The 16,502-nt window shown below is 44.1% G+C and overlaps 1 protein-coding gene across 5 annotated transcripts in view; it reads left to right on the top strand.

Annotated features, from left to right (window-relative positions):
• Positions 1-10,163: 10,163 nt before the first annotated feature.
• LOC133956368 (rap1 GTPase-activating protein 1-like) overlaps positions 10,164-16,502 on the top strand; it is a 38,992-nt gene continuing 32,653 nt past the window's right edge. For 4 of the 5 annotated variants that reach the window (XM_062391343.1, XM_062391341.1, XM_062391339.1 and 1 more), the window contains exon 1: positions 10,164-10,276. In XM_062391343.1, coding sequence (XP_062247327.1) covers positions 10,233-10,276 — 44 coding nt within the window. In that variant the 5' untranslated portion in view covers positions 10,164-10,232. The remainder of the gene's footprint in view (positions 10,277-16,502) is intronic. The other variant, XM_062391342.1, reaches the window with a different exon arrangement.

The raw sequence follows: 16,502 nt of genomic DNA, 5'->3' as shown, positions 1-16,502 counted from the left end.
TTACTTCACACCTCGTGGGCTCTTTAGTGATGCATCCATGTTTCTGCAGCACTGGCTGGTGTTTTCAGTTTATTTCATGGCTCTGTGGTTTCAGGGTATAAACCTGCACCTGAGCATCAAACGCTGCCAGAACAAAGCTTTGACACATCTGCTGACCTCTAATGCTCCATTTACAAATTACTAACACATTTAGTAAATCCTTTGATTATCACAGATTGTATTATTGCACTCCATAAAATGTTCTTTTGGTTTCTAAATCCAGTCTCATCTTCTCCTTTGAGCTTATCTCTCTACACTTCCCATCCTCCACTGCCTCCATCCTGCATCTCTCCAGCAACGTCACTCCTTCCATTTGCAGTTTCCTTTCTTCCTCCCTTCGCTTTATCTTCCTGCCCCCCCCCCCCCACCACCGTACCTCACTCCTTCATTTTCTCACCTCTGAATCTCTCTCCACTCCATGTCCGTGCACCACCCTGCCTTCATTTCCTAGCTTCCAGTTGAGTGCCCCTGTTTGTTACGTGCACTCAGAGGTTGGTGTGTTGCATGTGGCAGACACACACTGCAGCCTCTTCTATTATTAAGTGTAATGGGACCTCTACTCTTACAGCTGTGCAGTGTTAGGGTCTCTGCTCGGTGCCAGACGATGTCTCTGCTGCAGCTGACACAGGGTTCCATCATCCGCCTGAAAAATTACACAAGAAACCCCACAGAGAAAACACTACATTGTTTATTTGACTGTATTATCATTATGGTTATCGTGAAAAAGCCTCATCATATTATTTTTATTCAAGTTTCTATTAGCCGATGCTTACTGGAAATCCATGTTTCGACCACAGTCCCAGAGTGGGAGCAGTGGAGAGAGGCCTGGAGACAGAGACTAATTGGCCGAGCCACTGTCCTGGACTGGGGCAAATTCATTAGTTCATCTGATCTCACATGATGAGAGCAATTAGTCTGAAGCCCAAATCGTTATTGTGGCTGTTTCTTCTTTGGGGTCATATCAAATTAATAACATGTCATAAGGAGAACTATTTCATCTGAACAGCCATGATTATACATCTCTCCAAACCAGATACACAGTTATGATCTTTGTGAGAAGCACAGACAGCTTCTGTCAAACTGTTTATCTATTGTACATGTAGCAGGGAATTCAACTAAAATGTAAAATACACTGTGAATAGTACAATAAAAGTCATATCAGATGATTTAATGGTAGTATATTGGTATAAAGTATTTTGAGATCATATTAAAGAATTTCCAAGTAATGATTTGTGATATTTTGATATAAATAAATGAACAGTTAAGTGAAACCCTTAGAGTAATGTACATGTGTCTAAACTGGAACCATACACATCTCTCTTTATACTGACTGCTGCTGTATGCCTGCTTTTATTGTGAAGGTTTGTGACTCTCTGCTCTGCATCCACGAATAACTCAGACTGAAGTTTAACTCTGCTAATTTACCTCTTTGTTCTGGAAGGGACCTTAAAGATGAATGGATTGTTTCCAGGGCTTAGTGATCCATATGATCCTATATATAATTCATGAGCCGGCTCATTCTGATCCTCCCTGTATCCGGAACACTTATATTTCTGATTCACACACATCTTTTCACTCAGTGTCCTTATTTCACTGCCAGATTTCACATGGATTATTTATACGCTGCTGGTTTGTGTGAGGCCAGTGGCTGCTTCGCTTTTTCTCTCATCATTATACACGTAGGATCCCTCTTTGGCCCGGTGTCAAAAATGCTATCAATCTACCCCCCCCCCCCCTCGCTCTCTTGCCCTCTCATGCTACAGTTTGACGTCTGATATGTCATTGCACCCTGTTTGAAATTACAGTCCTGTCTGTGATATCTGAAACACAAGCCTGTGCTGCAATTAACATGTAGTCTGTGGGCAAAGGATGAGAAGCTGGGGGGGGGGGGCCTGATGGGAACATGGGGAAGTGAACAATTCATGTGATTTGACAGCAGGGACATTACAGCAACTAGATTGTACTTATTATTTTGTTTTCATCCTGCGTCGGTTTAAAAAAAGTGTCGTTCTCTCTCACGTGAAACTTTAATTACACAACTGTCCCCGGAGCTTTTTGTCGCGTTACACAAATAAAACAAACAACAATTAAATGTTGGTGTTGATACTTAAAGAGCTTCTTATTGGATGCATCATTCTCGTCTCTGTTCAATTATTCATCTGCACATTGTGTTAACGCACATTCTCTGCAGCCGGACCACTGCAAACAGCCAAAGTGTGCTCTCTCTCTCTCTCTCTCTCTCTCTCTCTCTCTCTCTCTCCCTCTCTTTGATGAGCTTTGAATGAGTCGCCCACTCGCTGCCCCTGTATCTGCGAGGCTTCTTTATTTATTTCTTGATTCTCATCACAAGTTGCCTTTGTACCGTTCTACCTGCCGCGGTGCAGAGGCTCCACCATCAGCTGGGTTTGGTTTACATCCACTCTCACTCTTTGAAGTCCACATCATTAACATTCACCGAAGCGTCTAGTCATATCTGTAGAACGTCGGATTCGAGCCTCTGCTGTTCAGACGTGTTTTCACCTCTCTGGGGTAGAAAGAGAAAAATAAATCACCTCATCAGCGTCTTCTTTCCTGACTGAGCTGAAAAAGAACCATTACTGAGAGGCTGGTTTAAAACCAGTCCAATGAAACACAGTAAGTTTTGATTTAAAAGCCTCAATTTGATGCAGTGTAAGATTATTGAGACTGTAGTTTATGACGTGAAGCAGTGGAAGCCTTTGGATGAAATTGGTTGATGTTAAAATAAAAGCCAGGTTTCAAAATGCAGGGGTGTCAGTATAGATCACTGCAGTCAGGAGTTCTGTGTTGCAGCTGCAGCTCAGGGTTGTGTGACCCGGGGAATGAAACAATATCTAACTATGGATTCTTTCTCCATCCCGTCTCTGTTGAGTCTCTGTCTCTGCTCCCTTGTTTCAAAAAGTTAAACAATTTACCTTTAAAAGCCTTACACATAGAAACCTGGATGCTGAGACTGGACTGACTTTCATGTTTAGTCTATTGACAACGATTAATTTGATGGAAAGTTGCAAAGATGGTGTGATGTGTGTTTATTCTCTCCCATAAAACACAGAAAACAATCCTGACAAACATCCTTCTGTCGAAAAATACAAAGTGGAGATTTAGAAATAGGGAAACAGGACTTAACCAATCATAACACAAATAAATTAATATGCACATTGGATTCTGTGACGAATAACACTGCTGTAAAAATGTAGTTGTTATAATCGTGCAACTGCTAAGTGCCAGAAACTCTCTTTGAAATATGCAGAAACATTATTCATGAGTCGTAAACTGGATTTCCATAATCACATGTAGCACATAAAGCATGCTAAGCTATAGAATTATACAACTTACCACTATTTAGCATGTGCTCATCATGCATAACCAATGGCCTTTGAATATTCATGAATCAACATGAGAAGGTTATTCTCGTGTGAGCGTGAAGTCGACGTAAAGGGAAGAACATATGTGCTGCTTCTCTCTGTAATGACTTCATATCATTTCATCTCTGCACCACTGAGCTGTGTGACACGTATGGAGAATAGATACAAGTGTGCGTGAATGGGGGGGAGGGGAATGGCCGTGGAGGTAACTTTTAATAACCTGCAGATATGGATTAGCTCGGCGTGACTCACAGATCGTTCACTGCGGGGGACTGAGCTCACATTTCCTGACTCGTCACCCCCCCCTGCCCTCCCTGACGCCTCGGGTCCGGGTGACACATACAGAACTTTGTCTCTATTCCTGGAAACACCTGCTGTCTCCCCTGCACAGGCTGTGACCCCCACGCTCTCCATCAGGTCTATATCGAGCTGACAACAGACGCAGGCGCCACACTTACAATCATTGATTTTAGGTTTAATTGAGTCCATTTAAGGCTTGAGTGAACAAGACGTTTTAGTGGAATGAAGTGTCTTTTTGAAGATTTCCTTCAGTCGAGTATACACAAAATAAAAACACAGCCAGAGGGCCTCCCTTTGGAAACCCAGTGTGGCCGAGATCTTTCTGTGTGGACTTTTAATGTGAAGAATAACACCACAAGTTGCTCACGTGGCAGCTCATTGTGAGTTGTGTTATTATTTACAAACGTTCAGGTTCCGCTCTCTCTCCCCATTACTATCTTACTGTCTTAACAACAACAACAAATACATGAGATATCGTTTATAAAAAAAGAGCAAAGAAATTCCCCTTTAATCTTTTTTAGAAAAACAAAAGGTTTATAAGAATAACTTCCTTCGTTCCTTCCTTCTCTTGTCAATGTAAATGTTGATCAGCTCATGTGTGATTTGTCAGGAAGGAAGATTTGTTCTGTAAAGTTTGCACCGAAGGCATCACAGTGTCCAGGGGAGGGCGCTGTCCCCCTCAATCCTCCTGGGTCCTCACCATAGACTGTGTATATAGAGGTCCTCACATGGCAGTGACAAGTGCACCCTCATAGACTTCACTCTTACACACACAACATGAAAATGTCCGCCTCCTCAACCGGAGCTCTCTTATTGACCTTTTCAGTGCGAACGTTGCCTGAATTCACAAACAGCTCAAATTGAATTTGTCACTGCTGCCGTGGTGGTTAGTGGAAATAAAAGCCATCAAATGCACCACTTCCACCGCCAGATCAAAGCAAAGAGATTAAAACCTGCCCTTTAGCTTTTTGGCATTTCTCCACCCGCCGGGGGATTTGGAGTTGAGAGGTGTCAGGCTGAGTTTGTCTGTGGCGTGGCGGGTCGTCTATTGATCACCTGGCAGGAAGACAAAGTCCCTCTCGGTCGCAGAGGACCATCCATCACCCAGCTGCCTGGGACACAGTGGACAGACAGCACCGCACAGAGGATCCATTATATGTGAAAAAGATCTTTCACTGCAGCAGAGATCAATGAGCAACACGTCCCTGATTGGCTGTTTCCCATGATCGGATCAAACTCGTCTGAAGAAGACCGACTTTCAGGATTAATTGATCTCAGGGCCAATCATTTAAAGAAGCCCCCCCCCCCCCCCCCACACCCCGTTGTTGCTTTATCGGTAACGCCTCGGAGAATTCAAGAGGATGCAGGATGAGCTAATGCCTCCTTTTAATTCACTAGATTGAGGTTTTCATTTGGATCTGCACCAAATTTGAAAGCCCTAGCCATGCCTGATTTCGTTTTACATCAAGACCCATGAATTATTCTCTGAGAAATCCACGAAAATGTTGAAAAACGTTGTATCTGTGTTTAAGAATGTGAAAAGAGATTACTGAAAACGTAACATTCACATTCACTCTCTTTTCTCTTTCAGGTATGAGCTGATATATGTCTTATCCAATGAAAAGAAAGGACACAATGTGCAGAACTGTTGTTTACACTCACACTCCAGCAAAGTGGAGAAACAAGTATGACAGTAATTTATTTGAATTGAGGACGTTGCAACAACAAATCTCTTTTTCTGCTGCGCCCAACACAATATCCTGTCCCTCTGGCGAGAGGCTGTGAAAGGCAGTGTGTTTAGTGTGTGTGTGTGTTTAAGTGTGTGTAAGTGTGTGTGTGGGGCTGTGTGCAATGGCTCCCAGGGGCCCAGGGGGCATGTGACCTCATTGGGAGGAGGACGGTTCATTTGGCCCACTCCTCCCAGTCAGACAGTCAACAACTGGTACTGTAACTTCTCTTCAGGTTTCAGACTGTGTGTTAGTCTGTGCTGCAGAGACGTCCACCATGTGTGCGTCTGTAAGGTCCAGCAGAGGATGTGAAAACTGTAAATTCGAGGGGAGAAAATGTTCAATTGCAGCTCCGCAAAGCAAATATCATATTAAAGGTCTCCTCAGTTCCCTTGAAGAAACAACAAAGTGAAGAAACAGACGTGGCTCTGTTCCCTGAGAGAAGACGGCTGGTGCCCGGTGACTCCTGTCGCTCCGTCGGCTGCTGGAGTTTGAAAAGTCTGATGAAAATGAAATGCTCTCAGAGATAAGCCTCAGCTTATTCACCCCCCAACCCCACCACCCCCCTCCCTGCCTCAAAGCACAATTTCCCTTTGAATATTCACCCCCTTCAAATATTTGTGTGGTACCCCTTCCTGCGCAAACTCCCCCCCCTTCAGACGTATGTGAACCCCTTATTCAGTGGAGTACATGGCAAATATTTAGAATGTATACAGCGGCCATAAGCAGAGTGTTCATGACGCTACCGTATAAATATTGTGGCGGATTAACCTTGTTCTTTAAGAGGCTGCTCGCTCGCTCCATTTGGACTTTCTCTCTCCGTACAAAAACCTCCACTGCTTGGCTCGTTCTCCCCGAATTACATAACTAATAAATCTATTTAATGTGTTTGGTAATATTTAGTCTGTGTCTGAAAAATGTGGGGTTTCCTTCAGTTTAACAGAAAATACACTGACAAAATTTTATTCCAATTGGTAACACACAAATTAATTAAGTTTTTTTCAAAATAAAGTTTTTGATTGCGTTTATATAGCTAGCGTGTTCCCATTGAGCCGCTTTCAGTAATGCAGTGAACTCTTATGAGGAGTCAGTGTGAGTGTTGATGATGTTTCCAACTCCTGACGGATGCAAAACTGAAATAAACAAAAAGACTACGAAATTCTCAAAACGAAAAACAGGAGCCGTGGAAGATTCAGACGAAGATTTCAACTTGGAAAGACGACATTCGAGAGCTTTAAGACAGACGGTGGCAGAACATTGTTTATTTCTGAAAATGTATAGCAAGAAACTTTAAGTTGATATTACACACAGGATTTAGGTCCCACCCCCCCACCCCACTGTCTAAGTGCCCCTGAGCAAGGCACCTTACTCTGCTAACACCTGCTCCCCGGGGCGCCGTGCATGGCTGCCCACTGCTCTTGTCTGGGTAATATTCTGCTATTGTCAGGTTGTAATCTTCTGGATTAGTTTCCCTCTCCTGTAAAGTTCTTCTTGCATTTGCCTGAAATTTGCTTAAAACATAAACTTACATTAACACAATTTTGTTGGAAGGAATCAGTAAGGCAGGAAAGTTTTCATCCTAACTGTCTTGTACGAGTATGAGTCTTGAACCCAGAGACACTTAATGTACAGGAGAAAATAACAATGAGAGTAAACATGGAGAATAAAGCAGATTTTCTGTTTGAATGAAGCTTTTGTTGCAGCAGCGAGTTTCTTCTTCATCCAGAACCTCACGTAGCTTTGTGGCAAAGTTGATTTACGATGTTTGTCCGGCTACACACACGTTTATCTCCCTCCTGCTTATCGAAAAAAATTCAATTTCTTTTCCCCAGAACTGAAATGATAAATTGTGCCACACCTTCTTAACAAAGGCCTTCACACACGTTGAAGTCCGCTTCGCTTCAGATGGAACGAGGCTGATTTATTCTTTCGGGGGCAAATTTCCTGCCTCGTGAAAGCAGAGCTGAGGACGAATGAATGATTTCCCCTCAGCAGCGTCCGCTCGTCCTGGACCTCACACCCACTCGGCCTCCACTTCCCTTTCCACAGCATGGACAGGAAAACTAAACATTGAGTGAAAGGGGCTGGAATCATTCACAGATTCAGATTCAATTATGGAACAATGACGATTCAACTTTTAAGATTTCAACCCTAATTATCCTGTTGTTAACTTTTAGCTGAATGTAGAACAGGAGGTGGGAACAAGACACATTTACCTTGAGGAGACAGAAGAACTTTTTGTGTAAAATTGTGTTCGTATTGTCGGCTGCGTGTTGTGTTTTCTTCTTTGTGTGAGCTTGTGTTTTCCTTACGTTGCTGCATCAGTGGTTTCTGTTGGTCTGAGGACGTGGATATCGAGGAGGGATCTCCATTTCTTTTGTCCCCTTCCTGCCCGTTCACTTCCTTTAAGACAAAAGAGGAGCCCGGGTTCCTCGGAAGGAGCGGGCGCCGTCCCAGAGGTGATATGATTAAAGGCCTCTTGTCTGGACTGGAACCATTCAAATGCCTCGCACACACACACACACACACACACACACACACACACACACAACCCAGCTGCTTAATTGAATTGTCAGGAAGGCAGACAGGACTGAAGGTGGAACCACGACTGATACAAGGAATCAATGGAGTGCTGCTTAAATCAAATCTGGCAGCGGCTTTGCCAAAGAGCCCGAGACTTGTCTGTTGAGATGAAGACAGTGGTTTCTGATTCCAGCCAATTCAAATGAGTTGATTCATGATGCACAGACATCAAGGGGGCGTAACTTTGGGTTGAACGGTGGATCGGCTAGGGTCAAATGGAAAATTATTATTTCTAACTAATGAATAATTGATTGATACATAACGTGTCAAATAAAACCAACTAGCAAGTCGCCAAATTAGCCAAAGTTACTCTTTCTTTAGGTACCGAATAATTTAAATTAAGAAAACTGACCACTCTCTTGTTTTATGGTATGGTATGGTATGGTATCTAATGGTATATTGTGGTTTATTAGCCACATTCTTAGCATGTTCATGGGTTATCGGCAACAGACATACTCCACAGGGCTAACATGCATAATGTTTACTATGTTCACCATGGACAAATGAGATGAATAGAAATTCCTCATGGTGGCGCTAGCCGTCAAATCAGAGTTCCGATCGTAGCTTCATGCTATCTTCCCTCTGTCCATCTGCCTGACTGTAAACACGATATCTCAAGAATGCATTGAAGGAATTTCTTTCTTTGCTGCAAACATTCCGTTTGACTCGAGAATGAACTGATTAGAATTCGGAGGTTAAAAGGTCAAGATGACGGCCTAGCAAAGGTTTACAGTCTCTTGAATGCGATTGAATATTCAAATTTTGACGAGCTGTCACTTGAAATCAACTGATCAGATTTCAGTGGTCATGGGTCAAAGGTCGGGGTGACATCATAAGGGTAGTAGACTGAAACTGTGGTGGTTGGTGGAGGGATTCAAACACAAGGGAGTGATTCTAGGTCCGTCTGGACAACGTCAGACAGACATTCCAATCCCCAGAGCCTGGACACCATCAAGGCCCTGGAACAAATCAACTAAAATGTCCATCAGATCAATAATCAATAGTCTCTATCAGGCAGAGACGTGTCCGGTCTGATGCTTCACCACACGGCCAAGAGACAAACTGTGGTCCATTACCATCAAAGTCGGCCAAGTCCTGTGGTGCTGTTTTTAGGAGATTGCCGTCTCCAAAGAGCGCGGTGATGTAATCGCTGAGGGATGATGTAATTGTCTATCAGCATGATTGTGCCTGTTTTGGTTGGGCCCATTAATTAAGTGGCTGTCTGCTCGGTTAGCACAAGCCTCCCTCGCCGTTAATGTGATGAGGACATCGTTGGCCCGTGGGGGGGGGGGGAGTTATGGTCCTGGCTTGGAAAGGTCTTATCATCCAGAAGAGATGAAATGTTGTAAAAGTCAAACCCGTTCCAATCTAATAACGTTAGAAGGCGTTGTCCTGCCCAACACCGGGCGTGACAAGAATCTCATCCAACATAGTGCAAGTGCTTTGGAATGTGTCTCAGTGGACAACACGTCTCATTCAGGGGGAGCATTACAAGCTGCTGAAGGACAGTCTCAGTGTCCAGACATTTAAGCCAGGGAAAACCTTCTTGTGCCACATTCACTTTTCCTTTTTCTCATGTGCATGCCGGAGGTGAGGGGAAGAATTATCAGAGACGGATCAGCAACTCAGCCCCGGAGGAGGTCGACACCTACAGTGTGCAGGAGAGGAGCTGCTCACCCGGGCTGCAGCTTGTTCGACCAGCTGCCTCCCACGGACACAGAGAGGGAGAACTTGTGTTGCGAGAAAATTCCCTCAGTGTTTTTACCTTCAGCCATTTAGAATCTGCTGGTGTGACTTTGTGATTAGGGTTCAAAAATTGGAAATGATAGAAAAACACACATTCCCTGTGAACCTGGTGCATGAGAGCGAGGATCCAGCCCTGTACGTGAGACCACCACACGCCTGGTTCCCTGGCATGGTCAGCAGCCCCCCCCCCCCCCCCCCCTCCCTTTTCCTCCCTCATCCTCTCCTCGTTTCCCCCCCCACCCCCCACCCCTCTGTTTGTGAAGGAGGCGTGTGAGTCAGGAAGAGGCAGGCTGGGGGAGTGGAGCTCACACAGCAGGCAGAGCATACAAACACACACATTGACACACACTCTCTCTCTCTCTCTCACACACACATGCTCAGTCAGCGTAAGTGACACAAGCGCTGGCTCCATTCAGCACCGAGTTGACTGACTCACTCGTATCCATTAGCCGGAATGCCGCAGAGAAAGAGGAGTTTCACTTTTGGAGCCTATGGGGGGTAAGAAATGAGATTCCTCATAATTCTGTCAAAAACTGAGCATCTCTTTAGCTCATATTCCTAAGGTGGTGATGTGTGCGTGCGTGTGCGTGTGCGTGTGCGTGTGTGTGTGTGTGTGTGTGTGTGTGTGTGTGTCTGTGTGTGTATGTCTCTGTGTGTGTGTCTGTCTGTGTGCATGTCTCCGTCTCCCCGATTGATGACTGTGCAGATTCTGAACCTGTATTTCTGCCTGCATGTCTGCAGCTCTGTTTATCAGAGCAGCTTTTGTATCACATGTGCCAGCGTGACATTTCTGTGGCTTTCTATTATAAATCAGAACCTTTATCACACTGCAGTGGCTGTTTGTTGATGAATCATTATGAGTGACACTTGTAAAGTCAATGCACAGTGTGTTTGTTGACATTTCGGATGTACAGACGGAGTTATATTATGGGCAAGAGACAGAGATAATGGTTTGCAGGGAGCTGTGCAGACACTAGAAATGCCTGCACTCATTTCTACACACAGATTCCACTGCGTTATTTGCTTGTGTTTACTCTATTTATATGTTTTGCATTCAAGTGCATTCTGCCAGCCATCAAGTCCTTTACTGCCCAGTTCACTGCTGTGATAATCTGTGTGTTTCTTCGTGTGACTCACTTCAGACTTCACAGATCTGAGCAGTAGACGAACACCTACCTGGCCGCCTCCTCTCGAGGATTGTGTTGTGTTGTGCTGCCCAACAACAAAGCCTGGACAATCAATGCACACACACACACACATGGGCACTTGATATAGTGAGGCTGGGCTGTGGAGCAGTTTTAAGTGTAATAGTGTAGCAGCCACAGTATTAATTGAAGTGTGTGTTGGTTGTTGGCCAAGTGGTGATGGACGTTAACGACAGGGGGTGCATTAAGAAGTGGGAGAACGTTGGTAATGCATCATATTATCGACCCATAGTTTCTCCTTGTAATAATTTACAAGGACGTTTCTCTCTTTTTGGAACAAATGTTAAGTAGTTGACTTGATCAACTTCATGAGTCCTGCAGTCTGTCGGTGTCCAGTGAGTTGGAACCATCAAACAACCTCGTGTTTAGCTGGTGCCACTGGGATCCAATCCAAATACTTGATAAAGCAGCATTTGTCTTGTTTGGTGTTATCAGGATTATAACTAGAGGTAAAAGATGTTCAAATTTAAACCGTTTAGCTTACTTATAATTAATTCATGGATCTTGATAGAAGAAAGCTGGCGTATAGAAGCGACTGTTATCTTTGAGTTTGTGCAATAAGGTGCAGCTCGATTGAATGTGAGAGGACCGAGGGGCCCTGGCGGAGGTTTGCTTTGAGTCATTCTAGTGTTTTTCAACGTCTGTTTGCAGGATTACTCAAAAACTTCTTGGTCAATCTCCTTGAAAGTCCTTGAAAGAGACGACGCACCCATTTCTTTCTTATTTTTTATGAATCAAACAAGCTGCTTCTCGGTGTTGTGTTCAGCAGTGGCACTTGGCATTTCGATAGGTCAGACTGATTGCTCATATCAGCAGGTGATCTGTAAGACACTCTGCCCCCCTGCATCCCATTGCCATTCACCGACGGAGAGCCGGCCCTCTCTGTTATCTGCAGATCGGTCTCTGCTGGACTCAGCACGCTTTATAATTTGGACATCAACCATTAATGAGGCTCCCATCAGAGCCCGTGAACACTGATCTTTCATTTCCTTTGATTTTCCTCCTGAGGAAACAGGCTGCACATGCCTGTTGTCACATGAGACAAACTGGAGCTGGTCTACAGTGCGTTGCTGTTTGTCTGGAGCTCATTAACCATTAAATCTTGAAATAAACACAGAGCTATGGCTTGTGTGCTGCACGCTTCTCCAGTAACCTCAGTGACAAGGCCTTCGGGCAACACGAACAATGCTGGTGTATGTGGCCGTGATGTATAGGACGAAGAATTCATGTAAGTGCTGCTCAGTGTGGAAATACCCACACTGTTGTTGTCTGCTTCTCTTGGTCAGCTGATTTGAAAAGTAGACAAGGAAAAGGTGTGTTTCCCACTGTTCATGGCAACTTGATCATGATAAGTGTATTAGTCTAAAAACTCTCGGGTGTTTTTGTGTAGTTTGTGGCTTCGGCAAAAAGGCGTATTGACCGATTCATTAATGAAAATCTGCTGTTTCACACCTCGCTGTTGTCGGCTCAAAGAAAAGAGGGCTTTGGCGTCTGTTTGATTTGTGATGATCTCTTGTCCGAGGCCTATTGTATGGATTATTGTAGCAGAGACAACAGGAGGACAACGCAGAGACTGTCCTTTTGTCTGAGAAAAGCAAACGTTAGCATGACAAAAAAGATGATTAGAGCGCGAGGCAGATACTTGAGAACAGGACGGCCATTCAAGTACCTTCCAAGGGCAGCGGCAAAACAAACAGGAGATGTAGGGCAAGCAGAGGGCTCTCCAGTTCCCACTCAGTCAGTTCACCTTGCATATTTACTCTGACATTCACATTCATATTCAAAATGGAAAAGCCATCCACGAAAGAAGAATAGGCAGGGATCGGATCAGCCGCAGTTAATTATCTAATGTCCGAGGGGCCAGGGGTCGTTAACTTAATTTTGCTCCGATAAAAGAATAAAAACATCAGGGATTCTATTTCACTTAAAATCGTGCACATCCTCGTCTCTGAGCCTGGTGTGTCCAGCACGTCCCGGCCCGAGCAGGTGTGTGGCCTCAGTCCAACTTCATGCTTCACAACATGGAAACTCAAAAAGTGAGGGAGAGATGTTTTATATGTTAACACAAACCTCTACACAGAGAGAGAGAGAGAGCTCCCCACAGTTTGTGTCTAATACCTGTAGCTGACTGTTTTTGACTTCTTCCATTCTTTCTCATGAAAGCTTTTCTCCAAAACATCTTTATCTTGACCAGGTTTGGTCAAACAAGAGACTCAATGTGAGTCACCGATTCACACCGCGAGATAACTGGGGTGTTGCCACGGTGGAGACGATTATTAATATCTCTGTCATTGTTATACAGTCATTGCGTTACAATACAGAATCATAACTTTCAGTCTAGTATGTACTTAAAGATGGAAAATCTGAGATATGAACGCCGCCATTTTACGCGTTTGGAGCCAGGTTCTGTGCAGTAGTGTTTTGTCTTTGACGTGGTCACGCTGATAAACGTGCTCGACCAATCACAAGTCAGCATCAGCAGCCACCAGGGGAGGGGGGGGCTTCCATTTGCACGGGAACAACGTTTTACATGCAGGTCATAACAACACATTACGCGTAAAACGTCCACAGACAGTAAGTGAACATTGGACGTGTACGACAAGTAAACAGTCAACACAACAGCGCTCACTGCTGTCGATATATCTGGAGGGGTGGTCTTGGATTTCAAAGTCGGGGGGGGGGGGGGGGTTCCAGTTGCACCTTCTGACTCCGGGGTCGGATATTCCGAGCTCTGGTGGTTTAATGGGGACGCAGCCTTTGGCTTCACTTTCAGGTTCATCCATCTTTGTAAACAGTCCATGAGGTCCGCAAGCAACACAACAGTTATATGAAAATACCAATAATCATGACATGACTCATCACATTTTTTTCTTATTTTCTTGATGTACATGTCGTGTGTGTGTGTGTGTGTGTGTTTGTGTGTTTGTGTGTGTGTGTGTGTGTGCGTGTGCGTGTGTGTGTTCACTGTATCTCACTGTACCGCTGCTAAATGAGAACATTGAGCCACTTTGCCCTCATGTCTCCGTCAATGGGCTCATTCAGGCCTCGCCGGGTCCAGACACAGGAGCTGGTCTGGGATCTGTTCACGTTCTGTTTTCCTCGACAATGTGACTTATTGCTTCCCTGAGCTTTATTTATAGCGATTGTTCGGCTCAAGGCCTCGTCTGTCCTCCTGTGGATCTATTCCTGACACCACCCGGTGCGTTCTGAGCGTCTGACTGCAGATGTGTTTGTTTTCATGTTGTGGGGATAACACTGAACAGACTCACACACTGTATATGTCCGAGCATCCACCTTTGCTGTACACCACTCTGATTTGATGGATTGCCATGAAATTATACTCCATCCTACAGTGACCGGTGATCCCCTGACTTTTCCTCCAGCTCCACAGGCTGGGTGACATTTTTGTCCTATTAGTGAAATATCTTGACAACTCCCGGATGGATTGCTGTGACATTTTGTTCACATATTCATGTCCTCGACTGGATGAACTGTAATTAGTTTGCCAGTCCCTGAAATTTGAGCTTTTAATGCTTACGAAAAATATAGCTGTTGTTTACCCAGCTTATGTATAATCACATTTCTAATCCCAGTCCTTTATTGCCTCTGCTAAAGTGATTGTTTTGTGTTTATTAGTAGGATTACATAAAAAGGGAGATGAGATAAAGCATTTCTCAACATTTTTCCTTGATTTTCCGAGAATATCGGCCACAGGTAGGTTCTATGACCTCTGTATGTGTTGGAGAGTATCAAGTTGAAACTGCACAGTCACAAACAACCAAGTCAGCATGTTCTCAGCTCTTGCTGAGTGAGTAACACTGACCCTGACTCAACCAGAATCTACAGTAGCTGTAGGAATAATAAGAGGAATCAGTTATTTTATTACTATTATCTTCACGATATTAGTTATTACACATTTAAAATGTATGTTTTATGTATAAGGCCTTATTCTGCGTGTGACTCCTCTTTTTTCTGATGGATTTGAAAGTCAGAAGGTAATTTCCCAGTGTTTGCGTTTTACTGCTTTTTAAATAAAACACTCAGCAAACTCTTTAAAAGGCGACAGAGTGAACGGCTGCATTCATCTTTCAGACTCAGTCCGCAGCGTTTTCCAGATGATTTGGTTTTCGGCGTGTGCAGGCTGGCCTCCGTCCGGATTATCTCGAGTTTACAGTGCTTCTTATATTTCAGATGCAGAATTATCACAGCATGAACATGTTCCTGCTGCCGATTGGAGGCTGAACAGGCAACCTGTTTGCTTTAAGCTGGATTTCCAGGCTGACTTCTGTCTGGTGACCTACTTGCCACGAGCGTCGCCGCGGACTGGATGTAAACCACAGACCTCAGCTGATTTCTGGAGTGGGGAAAAGAGTTTGCAGCTGGGAGGGAGGAATTACGAGCGTCGCTTCAAGTCAGATTACAGCGAATGAACTAGCTGTCATGTGTTCGCGGCTGCTGACACGGCGAAGGGCCAGTAGGGTTTGTGGGACCCGCCTTGTGGGAACCAGTTTGTGCTTGACACCTAAGCTGAGAGCGGAGAGGAAGAAAGAGAAACAACTTGCCAGTATCTGACCCCCACCCAGCGCTGTATATCGCCTCCTTGCTCCTAAATGCACTGGTTTGTGTTTAACACTGTTTTCACTGTGCAAAGAGTCACGGCCCACAGATGCATTAGTGAATTCTTTGTCTCACTGAGAAGAAGGGGGGGAGATTTTCACGACTCGTCCTTGTCCCACTTTATGAATCTTCCTTATCTCACCTGCACAGTCCAGGTTTAATTTGCCTTAGTATTGAAATGTCTTTTTTTACGTGGGGGATGACTTTGGTTTGTACTTCTAATGAGAGAAGTAGTAAAACATTTGACTGATTGCTGAGCGTGCAATGGATTTATTTGTTTCCTTTGATCGACTTAGAGTAATAACATTGTAAGGATTAGTAGACGTATAAATTAGGTCCGTAGTTGACTCAGGAATTTCTTCTTTTCCTTAGATAAATTGTACAAAGTAAAGTAAATGATAGAAATGAAAGTTCGCAGCAGCTTTTCGTGTTTCTTCTCTTTTCCTTTTCTTTTTTCTTATCTGAAAACAACATTTGTTCGACCCTTCTTCAGCTTGTTGCAAAACATTATTGAAATATTTATTATATACGAGTGTTTGGACACATGTTTTTGCAGATTGACACAATCAAATTGATTTAATTTTACAGTATTAAATGTTTAACAGTTCCGTCTATTATCTGTGACAGTGTTTTGATAGGAGCTCTCAGCTCTGGGGTATCGTATTTTGTTTTGCATTGTTGAGAATTTCCCGCACTATCCCACTTTTTATTCAATAATCTCGACACACCCCTGTTGATTTCATTTCACGGGAATCCCATGAAACCTGAGAATGGCGTGAGCCGCACAGGATGAGGTTCAGAAAATGTTTTTCTTAGTGATGCTAAGTTCGTGTGAAAACAACTTATCCTCAGACGAGTGCACGGACGTCTTTCGGCCGATTCCCCGACCTCCACCTACGACA

The sequence above is a fragment of the Platichthys flesus genome, chromosome 7, assembly GCF_949316205.1.
Source record: "Platichthys flesus chromosome 7, fPlaFle2.1, whole genome shotgun sequence".
NCBI classification, from domain to species: domain Eukaryota; kingdom Metazoa; phylum Chordata; class Actinopteri; order Pleuronectiformes; family Pleuronectidae; genus Platichthys; species Platichthys flesus.
This window is presented reverse-complemented; position numbering and strand designations above follow the sequence as displayed.